Source organism: Oncorhynchus gorbuscha, linkage group LG04 (genome assembly GCF_021184085.1).
Source record: "Oncorhynchus gorbuscha isolate QuinsamMale2020 ecotype Even-year linkage group LG04, OgorEven_v1.0, whole genome shotgun sequence".
NCBI lineage: Eukaryota > Metazoa > Chordata > Actinopteri > Salmoniformes > Salmonidae > Oncorhynchus > Oncorhynchus gorbuscha.
Window position 1 is genome coordinate 48,179,195 of NC_060176.1, and position 20,829 is coordinate 48,200,023.

The 20,829-nt window shown below is 43.6% G+C and overlaps 1 protein-coding gene, 1 non-coding gene and 1 pseudogene across 2 annotated transcripts; 2 read left to right on the forward strand and 1 right to left on the reverse strand.

The window, feature by feature from the left end:
* Positions 1–517: 517 nt before the first annotated feature.
* Positions 518–7,757, reverse strand: LOC124032994 (annotated as a pseudogene).
* Positions 7,758–8,338: 581 nt separating this feature from the next.
* Positions 8,339–14,581, forward strand: LOC124034179 (ran-specific GTPase-activating protein-like). The gene is made up of 6 exons (XM_046347021.1): positions 8,339–8,496; positions 11,058–11,194; positions 11,697–11,854; positions 12,097–12,225; positions 12,339–12,407; positions 13,177–14,581. The coding sequence occupies exons 1-6, from the start codon at positions 8,482–8,484 to the stop codon at positions 13,293–13,295; spliced, it is 627 nt and encodes a 208-aa protein (XP_046202977.1). The 5' UTR covers positions 8,339–8,481; the 3' UTR covers positions 13,296–14,581.
* Positions 12,452–12,581, forward strand: LOC124034769. Its single transcript, XR_006838654.1, has one exon. It is a non-coding gene; the product is annotated as a small nucleolar RNA SNORA77 (small nucleolar RNA).
* Positions 14,582–20,829: the final 6,248 nt, after the last annotated feature.

Below are 20,829 nucleotides of genomic sequence, written 5' to 3' on the forward strand. Positions count from 1 at the left end.
AGAGGAAAGAAACCGTTCAGGGATTTCACCATAGGAGACAAATTCACCTTTCAGCAGAACAATTACCTAAAACAAGGTCTAATCTACATTGGAGTTGCTTTCCAAGATGACATTGAATGTTCCTGGGTGGTCTAGTTAGTTTTAACTTAAATCACTGTCGAGCAATGATCAACAACCAACTTGACAGAGCTTGAAGAATTTTCTAAAGAATGTCGTGCAACGCCTGTAAGACTTACCCAGAAAGAAGCACAGCTGTAATCGTTGGCAAAGGTGATTCTAACGTGTTCAATACTTATCTAATCAAAACCTGTCCCCCCCCAGAGTATTTTGTGCAGATTGTTGACAGAAAATGACAAATCCATTTTAATCCCACTTGTTAACAAAATGTGGAAAAAGTCCAGGGGTGTGAATAGTTATCTACCACATAGTGCCTTCAGAAAGTATCTACTTCCCCATGGACTTTGCTGACAATGCTACTGTTTAGAACATGTACAGTAAGTACAAAACATACCTGAAATAATGACAACAGGGCATGGTCAAATGTTGTGGTCACTTCCGGTTTGTTGCTGGTTCCCTCAGCCTCGTCTTCCAGGTTGTTGCTGGTGCTCTGGAAACTAGTTCACCATCTAAAAGAGCGGCAGCATCTCAGTGTGTAGTCTGGGGGAAGAGGTCCACAGCCATGGCCCGAACCGGACGGAAAGGAGCTCCACGTACACCGATTGAGGGAGCCCTGCAAAGACTACACAGAAGAGATTGGATTTAGAATCAGTTTCACAATCCCCATGGAGACACCATACTGGATGAATGGCCTGCTCGTGCAGGATGTTATACCTCACTCAATAAAGTTGTTCATGGCAGCCTTAGCATCGCATGCCACATAAACCAGTCTCCTCACATGCTCTGATTGCCAGAATGACCTTGGGATCTAGACATTAGGTAGTTGATCAATTAGTGTTTCTCCTTCCACACAATTGAGCAATACAGTGCATTGACAAACTGATAGAATGTGTGGGAGAGAGACTCCAGTATCTTTTTGAGCATACGTAGGCCTGCTCTGGGTGGGTCCACGATGGCTGTGATGTTTGGGGATATGACAGTGCTGAGCACCATTTGAAATGTCTTCAGCAGCCTTTCCACAGTGGAACTCAATGTTAATCAGCCCTGAAACGTTTTAGTCACAGTTAGGTTTTTGCTCTCATACCGCTACTGCAACATTATTGAGGACTGAATAACTCTGGGCACATTGGTGCAGCTTGACCAATCTGATTATACCTCTTACCATTGACTTTGGCGTCCTTCTCTGTTTCCTGAAACATCTCTATCCCAATCACTTTCCTCACCCCCTGCAGGAAACAGAAAGACGGTGTCAACAGAGTAAATGACTTTTCCTTCGTCACACATTACCTGACAGATTCATCCATACCGTTGCTGTAATCAAGGTTGTGTTTCAAATAGACTTAGGTTTGAGTTATTAAAACTCGTTTTTAAACCACTCCACAAATTTCTTGTTAATAAACTATAGTTTTGACAAAACTTTGTGTATGACAAGTAATTTTTCCAACAATTGTTTATAGACAGAGTATTTCACTTATTCACTGTATCACAATTCCAGTGGGTCAGAAGTTTACATACACTAAGTTGACTGTGCCTTTTAACAGCTTGGAAAATTCCCCAAAATTATGTAATGGCTTTAGAAGCTTCTGATATGCTAATTGACATAATTTGAGTCAATTGGAGGTGTACCTGTGGATGTATTTCAAGGCCTATCTTCAAACTCAGTGCCTCTTTGCTTGACATCATGGGAAAATCAGAAGAAATCAGGGGGGGTTTTGACAGTTTTGACTGGGCTGAGCGGGAGCTGTACTTCCTCAGTGGTAGGGAGGCGAGCAGGCCAGAGGTGGATGAACGCAGTGCCCTTGTTTGGGTGTAGGGCCTGATCAGAGCCTGGAGGTACTGAGGTGCCGTTCCCCTCACAGCTCCGTAGGCAAGCACCATGGTCTTGTAGCGGATGCGAGCTTCAACTGGAAGCCAGTGGAGAGAGCGGAGGAGCGGGGTGACGTGAGAGAACTTGGGAAGGTTGAACACCAGGCGGGCTGTGGCGTTCTGGATGAGTTGTAGGGGTTTAATGGCACAGGCAGGGAGCCCAGCCAACAGTGAGTTGCAGTAATCCAGACGGGAGATGACAAGTGCCTGGATTAGGACCTGCGCCGCTTCCTGTGTGAGGCAGGGTCGTACTCTGCGGATGTTGTAGAGCATGAACCTACAGGAACGGGCCACCGCCTTGATGTTAGTTGAGAACGACAGGGTGTTGTCCAGGATCACGCCAAGGTTCTTAGCGCTCTGGGAGGGGGACACAATGGAGTTGTCAACCGTGATGGCGAGATCATGGAACGGGCAGTCCTTCCCCGGGAGGAAGAGCAGCTCCGTCTTGCCGAGGTTCAGCTTGAGGTGGTGATCCGTCATCCACACTGATATGTCTGCCAGACATGCAGAGATGCGATTCGCCACCTGGTCATCAGAAGGGGGAAAGGAGAAGATTAATTGTGTGTCGTCTGCATAGCAATGATAGGAGAGACCATGTGAGGTTTTGACAGAGCCAAGTGACTTGGTGTATAGCGAGAATAGGAGAGGGCCTAGAACAGAGCCCTGGGGGACACCAGTGGTGAGAGCGCGTGGTGAGGAGACAGATTCTCGCCACGCCACCTGGTAAGAGCGACCTGTCAGGTAGGACGCAATCCAAGCGTGGGCCGCGCCGGAGATGCCCAACTCGGAGAGGGTGGAGAGGAGGATCTGATGGTTCACAGTATCGAAGACAGCCGATAGGTCTAGAAGGATGAGAGCAGAGGAGAGAGAGTTAGCTTTAGAGGTGCGGAGCGCCTCCGTGATACAGAGAAGAGCAGTCTCAGTTGAATGACTAGTCTTGAAACCTGACTGATTTGGATCAAGAAGGTCATTCTGAGAGAGATAGCGGGAGAGCTGACCAAGGACGGCACGTTCAAGAGATTTGGAGAGAAAAGAAAGAAGGGATACTGGTCTGTAGTTGTTGACATCGGAGGGATCGAGTGTAGGTTTTTTCAGAAGGGGTGCAACTCTCGCTCTCTTGAAGACGGAAGGGACATAGCCAGCGGTCAGGGATGAGTTGATGAGCGAGGTGAGGTAAGGGAGAAGGTCTCCGGAAATGGTCTGGAGAAGAGAGGAGGGGATAGGGTCAAGCGGGCAGGTTGTTGGGCGGCCGGCCGTCACAAGACGCGAGATTTCATCTGGAGAGAGAGGGGAGAAAGAGGTCAGAGCACAGGGTAGGGCAGTGTGAGCAGAACCAGCGGTGTCGTTTGACTTAGCAAACGAGGATCGGATGTCGTCGACCTTCTTTTCAAAATGGTTGACGAAGTCATCTGCAGAGAGGGAGGAGGGGGGGTGGAGGAGGATTCAGGAGGGAGGAGAAGGTGGCAAAGAGCTTCCTAGGGTTAGAGGCAGATGCTTGGAATTTAGAGTGGTAGAAAGTGGCTTTAGCAGCAGAGACAGAGGAGGAAAATGTAGAGAGGAGGGAGTGAAAGGATGCCAGGTCCGCAGGGAGGCGAGTTTTCCTCCATTTCCGCTCGGCTGCCCGGAGCCCTGTTCTGTGAGCTCGCAATGAGTCATCGAGCCACGGAGCGGGAGGGGAGGACCGAGCCGGCCTGGAGGATAGGGGACATAGAGAGTCAAAGGATGCAGAGAGGGAGGAGAGGAGGGTTGAGGAGGCAGAATCAGGAGATAGGTTGGAGAAGGTTTGAGCAGAGGGAAGAGATGATAGGATGGAAGAGGAGAGAGTAGCGGGGGAGAGAGAGCGAAGGTTGGGACGGCGCGATACCATCCGAGTAGGGGCAGTGTGGGAGGTGTTGGATGAGAGCGAGAGAGGGAAAAGGACCAGAAGCTCTCGGGGTGTGCGAGAACACGTGGGCGGACGAAGAGAGAGCAGTAGGAGTAGCAGTATTGTCTGTGGTGATCCATGTTTCCGTCAGTGCCAAGAAGTCGAGGGACTGGAGGGAGGCATAGGCTGAGATGAACTCTGCCTTGTTGGCCGCAGATCGGCAGTTCCAGAGGCTACCGGAGACCTGGAACTCCACGTGGGTCGTGCGCGCTGGGACCACCAGATTAGAGTGGCCGCGGCCACGCGGTGTGGAGCGTTTGTATGGTCTGTGCAGAGAGGAGAGAACAGGGATAGACAGACACATAGTTGACAGGCTACAGATGAGGCTACACTAATGCAAAGGAGATTGGAATGACAAGTAGAAAATATAGAAAATTTGTGGGCAGAACTGCAGAAAGCGTGTGAAAGCAAGGCCTACAAACCTGACTCAGTTGCACCAGCGATGTCAGGAGGAATGGGCCAAAATTCCCCCAACCTATTGTGGGAAGCTTGTGGAAGGCTACCTGAAACATTTGACCCAAGTTAAACAATTGAAAGGCAATGCCACCAGTGCTTGTAAACTTCTGACCCACTGGGAATGTGATTTTCACATTCTTAATATAAAAGTGGTGATCCTAAGACAGGGAATTTGTACTAGGATTAAATGTCAGGAATTGTGAAGAACAGAATTTAAATGTATTTGGCTAAGGTGTATGTAAACTTCCGACTTGAACTGTATGTACGATGCCATGAGTCCTTATTTAAAAGTTTAAAAAAACATTCTCCCTGCAGCTCTCAATAGCACAGTTTCCCAAACTCAGCCCCCCCAGCACTACACAGCTGATTAAAATAATCAAAGCTTGATAATGAGTTGGTTATTTAAATCAGCTGTGTATTGTTAGGGCAAAAACCAAAACATGCACCCATGGGGGGGGGGGGGGGGGCAGGACCAAGTTTGGGAAACCTTGCTCTATAGTACCTTATCCAGGGAGATGCCAATGGTTCCTGCTCTGCAGCATACATCCAGCACAGTGCTGTCCTTGTCCAGCTGGGCCCATTCTCCTACAGCTGAGGACAGCAACTCTGCTGCCCCTGTGTTCACCTGCTCAGTGACATATTATACAGCTATAGATCATTGTAATGCCATACTTCAGAGACACTAACTTGGATGAGATGCTCTTAAAATGGCTGAGGAAATACAACTTCCTGGAGCTCAATTTAATAATGCCAAATGGACCGAAGATGGTGGGTAAAAAGGATGAAGAGTCTACAGCTATGATACATGACATGGGATACTCACCTGGAAAAAGTAATAAAGGGATATCTTGAACTACAGGCCAAGAAGCTCCTCATGAATACACTCCTCTCCAGCAACCAGCTCACACGTCAAGTCCTCTGGGTTAGGGGATTGCGCTTGGGCTGTGGTACAGAAATGTACACATTTATGCGTTCTAATCTAAGAATCACTACCATCTGTATTACTTTAGTATTAACCACTTTGAAACCTGATCTCTGCACCTGCGGATTAAAGAACACCGCCACGGCCTGCTTGGTCCTTGTTGTGGTCTGCACTGTTTGCGACTTCCAACGGACCTCGTATGCCTCAGGCCTATACACGGAGTATGGGGTTGTCCTGTGTAGATAAACAAATAGCATATGATGGGTCTAAAGAAGTAAGAATTGTCTATATACAGCACAAACTGATTTGAGACCACCCGGCTACTGTATTGCAGTGTGCAACTATATTTAGTATTCCTTCTGGTTGCCATGCTAAAACCTGTTTTGTAGGTCAAATAGCGTATTGGGCAGATCTGATGCCATGGACAGAATCTTTCACTGAGATGTGACATTGAGTCCTGTGATCAGGGAGGGATCAGTGCAGGACAGAGATGAGGCCTCCCTCTCAGTAAGATGTCTTTAATACCTAATACATTTTTGGAACTCGCAGACCACTTTCTTGGCCTTAGTGGCGACGTGGATACAGTCTGAGCGTCCCACCACGGCACAGGAGCCCCCTTTGTACTTCCCCAGTCTGAAGCCTATGGTCTTATCATCTTCTCCATTCGCTCCAATACCAATGACGAACTCACACTTGTTCCTGTATTCAGTCTGCATGATAAGAGTAGGGGAAAGAGGATTAGGGTCAACGTTGTGCATACCCAAACAGGGAGTACAGTCAGTGCATGCATTTTGTGAAGACACTAGGTTGTCAAACCCCTTGTTGGTAGCTGAGAGACTCACTCATTCAATAGGATGACCAAAATGTCAGAGTGCATCTGGATTTAATTTCAGCTTCTTTCAGCAACTGCAAAGGTTCATCCAAGGTTGCCAGGTCAGGCAGCCACATATAGGCCTAACAGCCTGGGGGTTTCAAAACAACAGCACTTAGAGAGAGGTTCTGTAGGGATTTCTCAAGAGCAATTCTACAGTAGGCATTGTACCTGAGATGGATATGGGTGAATGTCATCCAGAGGGGAACTTCTTCTGAACAAACAGCCAGAGCAGCATCGCTTTGTTGGTGTTGCCCATTTATCTGAACAGAAAAGGGGAGGACATAAAAACAACATGATGCACAGTCAGTTTTCCTTTGTTTGGTTTGAGTTACACACCTTTCCTCTTTATCAATTGTTAATGAATGTTCATTAGACCAAAGGAAGGACAACTATAAAGTCATCTCATTAGTACATTTATTTGGTGTCTTTCATGGCTGGATATAATAATAGACAGGATATAATGCAATCGACTGCAGTAATCCTATCAATGCCCCACTTAAGGCCATTCTTTGTAAGTGAACCAAAGCCACACATGGCATGGGTTTATACATGTCTCTGTACCTGACCAGTCTCTGCAGCACCCCCTCCACCTCCTGCTTCTTCCTCCTCCGCTGCTCATCATAAGGTACGTTCCACAGTGGCACCACCACGTTGGCAATCTGCACACTGAGGGGTGCCACATCCTGCTCTGGCTCCAGCTGTTTGGAGAGGGGGTTGCCCGGCATCATCCCACCCCCTCTTCTTGAGGATAGGGTCAGCCTTGGGTTTGGCCAGGTGCAGTGAGCACCCGTCCTTTCCACTGCATGCCATGCACCATCTTCATGGTCTTGTCCTAACTCCTCCTCATTCTTTGAAAATCTCAGAGGTGAAGATGTCCACTTAGACGTAGCTGTACAAATTATTAGGGTCGGAAAAGAGGCTGCTTTCTCCTCCTCCTTCAGCTTTGGGTTCATCTGTTTTCACCCCGTCCGTCACATCTACTGGCTCTTTTGTCCCCCCCTATATTAAATGTTCTTTGGGGTCAGATCCATTCTCCTCTTTCAGTAATGGAGAAACATTCACTGGGAAGTCACCAACATCTGTCCTGTTCTTGTTAGTGGGGGTAGTTCATCTGGGGTGGCAGGGTAGCCTAGTGGTTAGAGCGTTGGACTAGTAACTGAAAGGTTGCAAGTTCAAACCCCTGAGCTGACAAGGGTTAGGGTTAGGGTTCTGCCCCTGAACAGGCAGTTAACCCACTGTTCCTAGGCTGTCATTGAAAATAAGAATTTGTTCTTAATTGACTTGCCTAGTTAAATAAAGGTAAATAATAAATAAATAAAATCTGGACTATCAGTCTGCATTTCATGTCAAAATACACATTTTACACATACATTATTTCTGCACTGCTTTAGGTATGCATCAAAGAAACCTGAAGCTCCCACAGACCTTACAGAGTTGTTACAGTTAGTGTAGCAAAGTGGCTGTAAAGAAGATTTAGCAAAGCACATTTTTAAAAGCAGGAACTTAATATAGCACTGATTTTTTTTTTTACCTAGGACATTACTATACATAAAAGCAAACAACCAAGTTACCTTCACTTTTTCTCTGATGAAGAACATTTGTTTTATGGGGAATTCAATGATAACTAGAATAAACAACGGGCTGCCATATTGTGGGACACGTGCTAATATGAACTTCGACACGAAGCTAGAAACAATTTAATCACTGGATTCTTCAACTGAAAATATAGAAGATGCATATTCTCCATGATTCCTGTTAGTTGTGTAATAGTGGGATAACTCTAGAAAAATATATTCTGACACGGGAAGTGAGGAAGCTGCTAGATCTACAAAAAAATGTGAATGGGTTGTTTTTGGCTTTAGCCACTGTCAGGTTGTTACTTTTGTTGACACTGAAATTGTTTCTAGCTACTTACCTATCTATCCAATGTTTTAACCACACATGGCACTTTTGAGATATGTAGCAACATTTCACAGTTACCATTTTACAACACAGAATGAAATGTCTGCAGTACTCGAGTGCATTGCAATGCAAGTATATTACCATTTTTTATAAAGAAAACAATAATACACCGAGTGTATTCATGTTTCGTAAAATAATATCACACATACCATTATGACATTTTTAGAGCATTTTATACGCTTTAGAGCCCTTTAAAATAGTGTGGAAAGGGGGGGGGGATGCTGGGATGGAGGAAACGCGAATGGGACATTTCGACGCGCGAAATCTATAGCACGAAGAGAGAGGAACTCAAGGCGAACGGAGAGTTTGGTTTTGAATCAATCAAACTAAATTCCGTAATCTACAAACATCTACATTAACATGGCAGATCCGAAGGTACGTTTGTGATTTTTAAACCTATTTGTGTGCCGTTAATTTAATTAAATGTACATTTAATTTCAATTGTGATTGTTTTGATTGGCATTCTCAAAGTTTATCTTGCTAGGGTTGTGCCGGCTAGGGATGCTGGTTTTTAACAACCTCGTTAAGCATCAGTATTGAAGGTCTAAAGTGTAAATTGGTTTCAAAACAATGACTTACTGGCAATGGTCAATCAGTTATACCTTTGTTGTATATGTCAGAAAAGTGGGTAACTCGATACTTTTGCCGCCCTTTATATCTGCTCCAAAGCTAAATGGCTGGCTAACTAGCCATGTAGTTAGCTAGCTAGCAGAACAATGATCTAAATATTTAATTATGTCTGTGGTATAATCGTGCAACCACTAGTTTCAAAAGGATAATTTAAACCTAATATGTATTTGGGTATACATCCATGTACAATATTTGTCTTTGAACCTAGTTGTATGTTATCCTGACAGTAATTGTTAGCCAGCTAGCTAACACGTTAGCTAACAAAAGCCAGTTAACTAGCTAGTTAACGTTAGCATTTTTTAAATGGCAATATTGTGGAAGTGTCCTGCGCTTACAATGTTTGTTTGCATTTGTATTTAAGAGTGGATAATTACATTTAACTAGCTATATGTCATTGACACGATGGTTAAATCTATTTTCCATCTAGTTAACTAACTTGCTAGCTTGGTACTTTTCCGAATGGCCTAGCTAACGTTAGCTGGCTGGCTTGCTAACACCAGGCCGAAAGGAATGTCAACTTTCTCAGTGCGTGTTTACCATATATCTAGCTAGAAAATAAGTGAACATTGGCATACTGTTTGAGTTATGACACTGTTAGCTATATAATCAAGCCGATAACTTCATTAGCTAACGTAACAAGATAACGATTGAAATGACTTGCTAGTCTTGTACGGAGACATGTTGCTAGCCATACAGTTACGTTACTCGGAACGCATGGAGCCTCGCGCCCCTTTCATACATTTTGTTCAGGCAGTTAATCAAGTAATCTTAAAGTAGTATCTAGCAAGATGGCTTGCTGATATTTGTGTCACTGTAGGTTTTTGGTAGCTGACTGCAAATTTGGCTTACTCATGTACAAACAGAACTAACGTCAGTTATTTGTTTAAATTGGGCCTAGTTGTCCAGCTAACATAAAAGTTATTGTTTTGTAATTGTCCACTTGCTTCACTTTTCTCTTCCTCGCCTCTTGAGCGTTTTTATGTAATGTTAGGCCATATTATCATGTTCTGTAGTAAGTGTGAGATCATATGGATTTGCAAGGCCTTTTAGAAAGCCATCCAGCAGCAAAGATGCTTGGCTCAGCACCACTAAGTTCAGTTGCCACAGCAAATTGCACACAAAAGATAACCTCGAAGCCTGATCTCTCAAATCCCTCTATTCACCTCCCTCTGCAGTTAGTTGGTGGAGCCCACTGTTTTTAGTCTAATACATTGACTAGTAAAGTACATTTCACTAACTTGAAACGAGAGTACAATCCAGGTGAAACTTAAGTCTTAAGTTGGAGGGGGGGTTGTACTAAGCTATATGGAATTTATTTTTAAAGGTCATACCAATGATCATTTTGCTTTTTGATTTTTGATTATCACGTTTTTTGAAGTATCAAACAATACCTGATGATTATTTTTTTGGGGGGGGGGGGGGACTGCTATTATCCCATAGAAACGATTCGAATAACAGATACTCCCCAACAGATACAGTACAAGAATATTATTTTTTACATGTGTTTAATTTGTCACTTAATAGGGTTCCCAAGTGGCGCAGCGGTCTAAGGCATTGTATCTCAGTGCTGAAGGTGTCACTACAGACCCTGGTTCAATTCCAGGCTGTATCACAACCAGTCCTGATTGGGAGTCCCATAGGGCGGCGCACAATTGGCCCAGCGTCATCTGGGTTAGGGTTTGGCCGGAGTAGGCCGTCATTGTAAATAAGAATTTGTTCTTAACTGACTTACCTAGTAAAATAAAGGTTCAGTAAAAAATGTACTTATATATATAAAAAAAAATCAACTGGTACCGGGGGACCTTCAAAAGTGTCTTGTCAGGCCTGTGGGCATCCTAGAGCTTAACAACAGACCTATTCGTGAGAGTCTCACCTTTACACAGAGGGGTCATGTTAGTGTGTAGCCCAAACTGTTTTCGGGCGCCACAGACAGAAGTTGTCAGATCGGCTGTACCGACTTCAGTCCCAGGGTCGTAGAGCAAAACTGAGAACGTCATCGAGAGAGTCATCTTTCCATAGAGGTGTCATAACAGTTTGTGGGCTAAATTGGTCGGACGCTACAGACAATTTTGTGAGTAGACTGATTTTTCGGAATGTCTCATGGTCTGAGAACACCGCTCTGTCACCTTTCACCACTGATATGGAAGGGTTACATAGGCGGTTGCGGTGGATTGAGATGCATCCAATGCAAAAATATATCTTATATCTCTAGCCTTTAAAAATATATATATATGCTAATTAGATTTCAGCGCGGCCGCAGACATCTACCTTCGTGGGTTAACGTGTGTGTAAATCTTGTTTCATAGGAAACACCAGAAGAGCAGGAGACTTCAACAGACAATGCAGAAGAATCAAACCACGATCCCCATTATGAGCCCATTGTGTCTCTTCCAGAGCAGGATGTGAAGACTCTAGAGGAGGACGAGGAGGAACTGTTCAAAATGTAAGCTGATGATGATAACCTTGAATAGCCTAAATCATTGTGCAATACTAAATTTGTAATTCATTTAGGGTTGAATCCTTATCAAACTTACCTTCTAAATTTGTTGAATTTGCACTTAGGCATGCACTGTCAATGGGAGACTTAAGTCATTTGTTTTACTAAATTGGAAGTGAGGATTCACCTCAAGTGTTATGAAACCATCCAGCCCTCTCAGGGCTCTACAGTGTGGAACATTTTACTCTCCTAAGCTCCTAAATAGTTTGCTGTGTGACCTGGAATTTTAATTTAGGATCCCCAATGCACCTAGGAAAAAGTATTACCTCAAATGTTTTTCGTGTTGCTCCTAAATTTCTTTGTGTGTGCGCCTATATTTTTCAACTTAAGCACACATGCTCCTTGTTTAATAAAAAAAGGTTGTCAGAGCCCTGCTGCTGTCACCCAGGTATTGTCAGTGATTCCATGCACAGCTTCATCATTCTACCCATATTGTCTCTCCCCTCAGGCGTGCGAAGCTCTACCGTTTTGCGTCTGAGAATGACCCACCAGAGTGGAAGGAGCGCGGCACAGGCGACGTCAAGCTCCTGAAACACAAAGAGAAGGGCACCATCCGCCTATTAATGAGGAGAGACCGGACCTTGAAGATCTGCGCCAATCACAACAGTGAGTCACGGAAGACTCCCTGTCTCAACCAGTAGTGTTTATCACTGCTGTCTAGCGTGTGTGTGTGTGTGTGTGTGTTGGACTGAAACCTTTTCGTTAACCCATGCATGTTGCCTGTCCACCCACCGAATTACCATTCTAAGTATGAGATGATGGTGAGGTATAAGAAAAACAAGTCATTGTCTCTGAGTCATTGACTCTGAGTCAGAGGCCTAATTCCTTTTCATCTTCTGCTCTTTCAGTTTTTCCTGTGATGGAGCTGAAGCCCAATGCTGGCAGCGACAGGGCCTGGGTATGGAACACACTCGCCGACTTCGCTGATGAGCATCCCAAACCTGAACTCCTGGCAATACGTTTCCTTAATGCAGAAAGTGAGCGTGACAACACGTCTATTTTAGTCACTGCGTTTAGCTTTTAACAATTCAGTCAGCTTTCTCATGCAAAAAGTGTGGCTGGGGTTTCAAATAACTTCTGTCCTTTTCAGACGCTCAGAAATTTAAGGTGAAGTTCGATGAATGCAAGGAGGAAGTCAGAAAATCTCAAGATGGCTCAGGTTGGTGTACATTTTTTTTTCTCCCACATTCTTTCAGTCAGTATGCAGACAATACTCTGTTCTCTGCTGCTCACTCCAGCCCAGAACTTTTTATGTCTGCTAAATTAACATACAGAATGTAACAACTCGCTGGCCTACTGTTAGGCTAATGTTGGTATGTTCTGGCACACTGGAATTGTTTTCTCTGTAATATTAATTACAAAGAACAACCATTGTTGAGCAGGTCACATGTTAATCACTACTCAGTAGATTAACCTTGCGTAATGTATCGGTGGAACGAGAAGTCTTGGGAAAAACTCAAACTGGAATATTCTTAGACATTGAAATGGCAGACGTCCCCAATGCCCTAAAACATGCTCTTAAATGAATAGGACTGTTACCGTGCACTGTTGATGTGTAGCCTGAGACACCTGAAACCCCACCTCTTTAAGGAATACCTAGGATAGGATAAGTAATCCCCCCCCCTTTAAGATTTAGATGCACTATTGTAAAGTGACTGTTCCACTGGATGTCATAAGGTGAATGCACCAAGTTGTAAGTCGCTCTGGATAAGAGCGTCTGCTAAATGACGTAAATGTAGCCACCCTGCTTCTACATCTGCATTGCTTGCTCTTTGGTGTTTTAGGCTGGGTTTCTGTATAAGCACTTTGTGACATCTGCTGATGTTAAAAGGGCTTTATAAATATGTTTGGTTTAGAGCCTCATCTTGGCCACCGTGACACCACACTGACAACGAGTTCATGTCTCATCTTTCTGTACTTCCCTGCAGGAGGAAATGTTGACCGTGCAAACAAAGTGGCAGAGAAACTGGAGGCACTATCTGTAAAGGATGACAAGACCAAGACACCCGAGGAAAAGAAAGAGGAAAAGGCAGAAGAGAAGAAATGAATCCAAGAACTTGCTCTACTGATCTTCAACTTGTCATTTCCCTCTTTTTCTACAATAGACTCTAAAGAAACTGAATTTGGACTCTTGCATATTGATTTAGTTTTTTTTAATGATTTGTTTGCCTCGAGAGATCGCAAGACCTTGGTGCCACACAAAAAGTATCCATTCATTCAATTGTGCCCCTCCCAGCCCGCCCTCTTGTTTCCATCATGGAAAACAAGTTGTCTGTACTGCTCATCTGTGTCAACTTGACATACTGTGAAATGAGGCTTGTGATATTGGTAATTCCCACATTGGGTAAGTCTTTTTTTTCTGAATGAAGCAAAGTTAGTTTTATAGGGAATAGGACTGCTTGTAAGTGCCACACCTAAAATGGAAATGGGCAGAGAGGAGCTGTAATGTCTTGGTATGCATCTCAATATGGAGGCTTCCTCTCCTTTGTCTATACTGATCTGAATAGAGATAAGGTGAAACCCCTAATATTTGTCACATTTAATACAACCGGTGTACACTTTACAGTGGAATGCTTACTGCCCTTTGCAACGATGCAGAGAGAAAAATAGCAACCGGAGAGGAATAACATACACAAGAATGAAGCTCTACAGGGAGTCCCAGATCAATGTGCAAGGGCATGATATATTTGAGGTAGTTATGTACATAAAGGCAGAGAAATGTGGTGGATGCTTACCAGGCAGGAGATTGCTTTCACCTATCTGCTGTGAAGTTCAGATGAAGGAGAGGAAATTAATGGAGAAAGACACTGGACCATTGAGACATAGCCATAACGTGTTTAACATCGGGTGCATTTTGGGTACTGTAGTCCTTGGACCAGTTATCAGTGACTCATATCTAAGATGTTCTGCTGCAGATGATTTGATGCACATAATTCATCAAATCACAAAGGTGTTTTTTGTTTCATTGTTTTTGTTGAAGACCGATCACACCAAATCAAAATGTAAGACGATGGTTCATCAGACTTTGGTATAGGCTACAGTATTTCCTGGCTTGGGTACTCTTCCTGGTGGCTCAAGTGTGTTTTAGGGCATAATACATTCCTTCAAACTGAAACTAAAGCATGTAGAATATGTATAGTGCAAGAGTGTAATGATGCGGTATCAGGTGTGCTCACCATCCTAACCTGTACCCACTGAGTTGACCCTGCCCCTTAGGTGCATCGACGCGCCAGTGCATCTGTAAATACATGTACAGGATGGAATGTTGCTTTCATTTGCACTCAAATGGTTTGAGATGTTTCCTCCACCTTCCAATAAAAGCTCTCAACGACCCTTTTGTCTGTCTATGTTGCATAGGGTGAGGAATTGCTAAGTGGGAAGAGCAGTAGAGCTGGTATGGAAAGTCAAGGCTATCTCAGGCTGCCTTGCAAATGGTGAGGGTTGACATTTTGATACATCTAATGGTACACATTGAGTAAACTATATTGAAATGTTCAACAGTTGGTTACGTTTGTTTGATAATCAATGCTTGTTCACCAACCTTTAAAGTTCCGTACTGTATCAGTACTGTTGTGACTAGTGAAATGCGTTCTAATATATTCCAACTGGTGGTGCTGTTGTAGAGAAGGCATATTATTGATGATACAAAGAACTGAAATGTCATTGAACAAATATGTCCATTTTGATCATGTGTCCCTGAAACGAATCAACACCAATATACAGAACAAATATATAAATGCAACATGTTAAATAATTTTGCCGAGTTACTGTTCATATATGCAAATCTGTCAATTGATATAAATTAACTAGCCCCTAATCTGGTCTGGGCCCACCCATCCAATCAGAATTATCAGAATTTTAAATTCCCCTCAAAAGGGCTTTATTTCAGGCAGAAATAATCCAGTTTTATCAGCTGTGTTGATGGCTGGTCTCATTGGCCTTTTATTGTCCCCATCACAAGTTGTACCTGTGTAATGATCATGCTGTTTAATCAGCTTCTTGATATGCCACACCTGTCAGGTGGATGGATTATCTTCGCAAAGGAGAAACTCACTAACAAGGATGTAAACACATTTGAGAGAAATAAGCTTTTTGTGCATATGGAACATTTCTGGGCTAATTTATTTCGGCTCATGAAACATGGGACCAACACTTTACATATAATTTTTCAGTATAGTTCAACCTTAGGCTTGACAACATTTTCTTTATTCTAATTCTGTCAAGTGGCAAATATTTCCTTTTAACAAAAACAGCTAAGTATTTACAGGTAACTGCTAAAATAATGGAAACGAGTAAATTAGGGATACAAAGTAAGAAAGCAGGTGCTTCCACACAGGTGTGGTTTTGAGTTAATTAAGCAATTAACATCCCATCATGCCTAGGGTATGGAAAAAAATGCTAGGCGGGCCATTACTTTGGCTACCATGGCTATGCCCCGATAGGATGACAATGCTCCCCCATCCACAGGACATGAGTGGTCACATAATGGTTTGATGAGCATGAAAAGAATGTAAACTATATTTCATTGCCGTCTCAGTCACGAGATCTCAACCCAATTGAACCCTTCTGGGAGATTCTGGATCGACGGTTGAGACAGCATTTTCCATCACCATCAACAATCGTTCCATTCACTTGTAGAATCTATGCCAAGGTTCATTGAAGCTGTTCTAGTTTGTGGTGGCTCTACGCCCTATTAAGACACTTTATGTTGGTGTTTCCTTCATTTTAGCAGCTACCTGTACATATACAGTGCATTTTGAAAGTATTTTGACCCCTTTTCCTTTTCCACATTTTGCTACGTTAGACTTATCCTAAAATTAATTCAATAAAAATCCTCATCAATCTACACACAATACCCGACAATGACGACGCAAAAGCAGGTTTTCAGAAATGCTTGCAAATGTATTAAATATAAAAAACAGAAACCTTATTTATTATTCAGACCCTTTCCTATGATACTCAAAATTGAGCTTGGGTGCATCCTGCTTACATGAATCATCCTTGAGATGTTTCTACAACTTGATTGGGGTCAACCTGTGGTAAATTCAATTGATTGGGTGGCCCAGCCAGAGCCCAGACTCGAACCGGATCGAACGTCTCTGGAGAGACCTGAAAATAGCTGTGCAGAGACGCTCCCCATCCAACCTGACAGAGCTTGAGAGGATCTGCAGGGAAGAATGGGAGAAACTCCCCAAATACAGGTGTTGCAAGCTGGTAGCGTCATACCCAAGAAGACTTGAGGCTGTAATCACTGCCAAAGGTGCTTCAACAAAGTATTGAGTAAAGGGTCTGAATAATTATGTAAATGTGATATTTAAGTTGTTTATTTTTTATAAATTTGCAAACATTTCTAAAAATATGTCTTTGCTTCGTAATTATGGGGTATTGTGTGTAGATTGATGAGGGAAACGGTTTCATTCATTTAAGAATAAGGCTGTAACGTAACAAAATGTGGAAAAGTCAAGGGATCTGACTACTTTCCGAACGCACCGTACATCTTACATTTTTCTATTCATATGACAAATGTTAAAAATAAAAATAATACTACATCTGAATATGATAAGCAAGACAAACAGCAACAGGTATTCTGCACTAGTCCATATTATTCAGGTGAGGTGACTTGGTGTAATGTTCGTCAGACAAAACACAGCAAAAAATAAATAAATGTCAGTCATCTAAAGGAAGAATAATAATCACTTTCGTCATAAGTGTGTGCTTGACGGGGAGGATTCAAGTATGTATAAACAATGTTGGGTCACCTGCCAGAACAACAGGTGAATTTGAGTTCAATATTTGTATTCCCATAAAACAAGTGATCATTTCAAGATTAAATTGAAACTATTATGAGACAAGTGACCCGATATGTACATTAAACTTAAAATATGTATGGCATAGTAACCTAACTATCTGCCTTTGCCACGTTTAATATATTACAATCAGGGTATGCTATGGGGTCAGACCAGTTGTTATTAATGTGGAACCTCATATTTTAAGCTTATAGCCTGCAATTGCTCTGATAATATGATTAGATGGAGAATTGGAATGGCATGTGTCACAAACAAGAGCCTAAAATAACATTACCTGACACAGGGTATTCTCTTCTATACTGTCTTCAATGCAAGAAAAAAAGAATACTTTTTGCACACACTGTATATCGACGTTTCTATTGTGTTTTTCTGTTGTGTTATTGACTGTACATTTGTTTATCCCATGTGTCACTCAGTTGTTTGTGTCGCACTGCTTTGCTCTATCTTGGCCAGGTCGCAGTTGTAAATGAGAACTTGTTCTCAACTGGCCGCCTACCTGGTTAAATAAAGGTGAAATAAAAATAATTAAAAAAAAATAAAAATGCGAGGGTCACATCTGCCTGTGTACTCTGTCTCTGATATATTAAAATGTAGCAAAAATCTAGCATTTGGGGGCTCTAAGCGAGATTTGGTTGGGGGGCCCACCCACATCACGAGTAAAACATTTTAGTGGCCAACTCTTTTTAAGCTGCTGCTTATGTGGATTGTGCCTAGAAACAGCACTGTGTGTACAATATATACATACATTTATTACAGTATATGTAGAATTGTGGTACTTTAAATAAAGTGAGTATCTCAATAAATAGGTAAAATTATTTTGGCTTTAAAAATATGTTATTAGAAAGGTCTTCCATAAGTGGGACCATTCAGTCACAAGCATGTTTTGACTTTTTAATGGCAACCTGCAATCTGGCTATCTGTTCTATTCAATCTCAATCAATTCCATCAGGTGTATTTGTGCAGTAAACATCATTGTCCTCTTGAAAGGCCACAATGGCAATATAATTGATTAGTTGTGTAGCTGCAAGCAAATATAATACTTTTCATCCATGTACAGTGCCTTCGGAAAGTATGCAGACACCTTGACCTTTTCAAAATTAGGCCTTTTTGGTAGAGTGGCAAGACGGAAGCCACTCCTCTGTAAAAGGCACATGACAGCCCGCTTGGAGTTTACCAAAAGGCACCTAAAGACAATCAGACAATTCTCCGGTCTGATGAAACCAAGATTGAACTCTTTGGCCTGAATGCCAAGCATCACATCTGGAGGAAACCTGGCACCATCCCTACGGTCAAGCATGGCGGTGGCAGCCTCCTGCTGTTTGGATGTTTTTCAGCAGCACGGACTGGGAGGCTAGTCAGGATCGAGGCAAAGATGAAGGGAACAAAGTACAGGGAGATCCTTGATGAAAACCTGCTCCAGAGCACTCAGGACCTCAGACTGGGGTGAAGGTTCACCTTACAATAGGACAACGACCCTAAGCTCATAGCCAAGACAATGCAGGAGTGGGTTCAGGACAAGTCTCTGAATGTCCTTGAGTGGCCCAGCCAGAGCCCGGACTTGAACCCAATCGAACATCTCTGGAGAGACCTGAAAATAGTTATGCAATCGACGCTCCCCATCCAACCTGACAGAGCTTGACAGAGCTTGACAGGATACAGGTGTGCCAAGCTTGTAGCGATATACTAAAGTTGAGGCTGTAATCGCTGCCAAAGGTGCTTCAACAAAGTACTGAGTAAAGGGTCTAAATACTTATGTAAATGTAATATTTCCGTTTTTCTAAAAAACTGTTCATGCTATGTCATTATGGCGTAATGTGTGTAGTTTGATGAGGAAACAAAACAATTGAATCTAATTTAGAGTAAGGCTGTCACTTAACAAAATGTGGAAAAATTCAAGGAGTCTGAGTACTTTCCGAATGCACTGTATATTCTGTCATTAACACAGAACGGGCAAATGTCCAGGTGCCATTTTTCACCTCATGTTCAGACAGCCTACAAACAAGAAAAGAAAGATGCAAAACACTACACTGAACAAAAATATCAACGCAACATGCAACAATTTCAAAGATTTACCTTAGTTACAGTTCATATAAGGAAATCAGTCAATTGAAATAAATAAATGAGGCCCAAATCTACGGATTTCACATGACTGGGAATACGGACTGGGAATCTGTTGGTCACAGATACCTTTAAAAAAAGGTAGGGGCATGGATCAGAAAACCGGTCAGTATCTGGTGTGACCACCATTTGCTTCATGCAGCGCAAAACATCTGCTTCACATAGAGTTGATCAGGCTATTGATTGTGGCCTGTGGAATGTTGTCCCACTCCTCTTCAATGGCTGTGCGAAGTTGCTCTATATTGGCGGGAACTGGAACATGTTGTTGTACACGTCAATCCAGAGCATCCCACACATGCTCAATGGGTGACATGTCTGGTGAGTATGCACGCCATGGAATAACTGGGACATTTTCAGCTTCCAGGAATAGTGTACAGATCCTTGTGACATGGCACTGTGCATTATCATGCTGAAACATGAGGTGATGGTGGCGGAGGAATGGCACGACAATGGACCTCTGGATCTTGTCACAGTCTCTGTGCATTCAAATTGCCATCGATAAAATGCAATTGTGTTCGTTGTCCGTAGCTCATGCCTGTCCAGTTGTGAGGCTGGTTGGACATACGGCCAAATTCTTTAAAAAGACATTGGAGGTGGCTTATCGCCCTCCAGGTCCCCTCGGAGAGTTCATCAATGAGCTTGATGCCTTGATAAGCTCCTTTCCTGAGGACGGCTCACCTCTCACAGTTCTGGGCGACTTTAACCTCCCCACGTCTACCTTTGACTCATTCCTCTCTGCCTCCTTCTTTCCACTCCTCTCCTCTTTTGACCTCACCCTCTCACCTTCCCCCCCTACTCACAAGGCAGGCAATACGCTCGACCTCATCTTTACTAGATGCTGTTCTTCCACTAACCTCATTGCAACTCCCCTCCAAGTCTCCGACCACTACCTTGTATCCTTTTCCCTCTCGCTCTCATCCAACACTTCCCACACTGCCCCTACTCGGATGGTATCGCGCCGTCCCAACCTTCGCTCTCTCTCCCCCGCTACTCTCTCCTCTTCCATCCTATCATCTCTTCCCTCTGCTCAAACCTTCTCCAACCTATCTCCTGATTCTGCCTCCTCAACCCTCCTCTCCTCCCTTTCTGCATCCTTTGACTCTCTATGTCCCCTATCTTCCAGGCCGGCTCGGTCCTCCCCTCCCGCTCCGTGGCTTGACGACTCATTGCGAGCTCACAGAACAGGGCTCCGGGCAGCCGAGCGGAAATGGAGGAAAACTCGCCTCCCTGCGGACCTGGCATCCTTTCACTCCCTCCTCTCTACATTTTCCTCCTCTGTCTCTGCTGCTAAAGCCACTTTCTACCACTCTAAATTCCAAGCATCTGCCTCTAACCCTAGGAAGCTCTTTGCCACCTTCTCCTCCCTCCTGAATCCTCCTCCCCCTCCCCCCACCTCCCTCTCTGCAGATGACTTCGTCAACCATTTTGAAAAGAAGGTCGACGACATCCGATCCTCGTTTGCTAAGTCTAACAACACCGCTGGTTCTGCTCACACTGCCCTACCCTGTGCTCTGACCTCTTTCTCCCCTCTCTCTCCAGATGAAATCTTGCGTCTTGTGACGGCCGGCCGCCCAACAACCTGCCCGCTCGACCCTATCCCCTCCTCTCTTCTCCAGACCATTTCCGGAGACCTTCTCCCTTACCTCACCTCGCTCA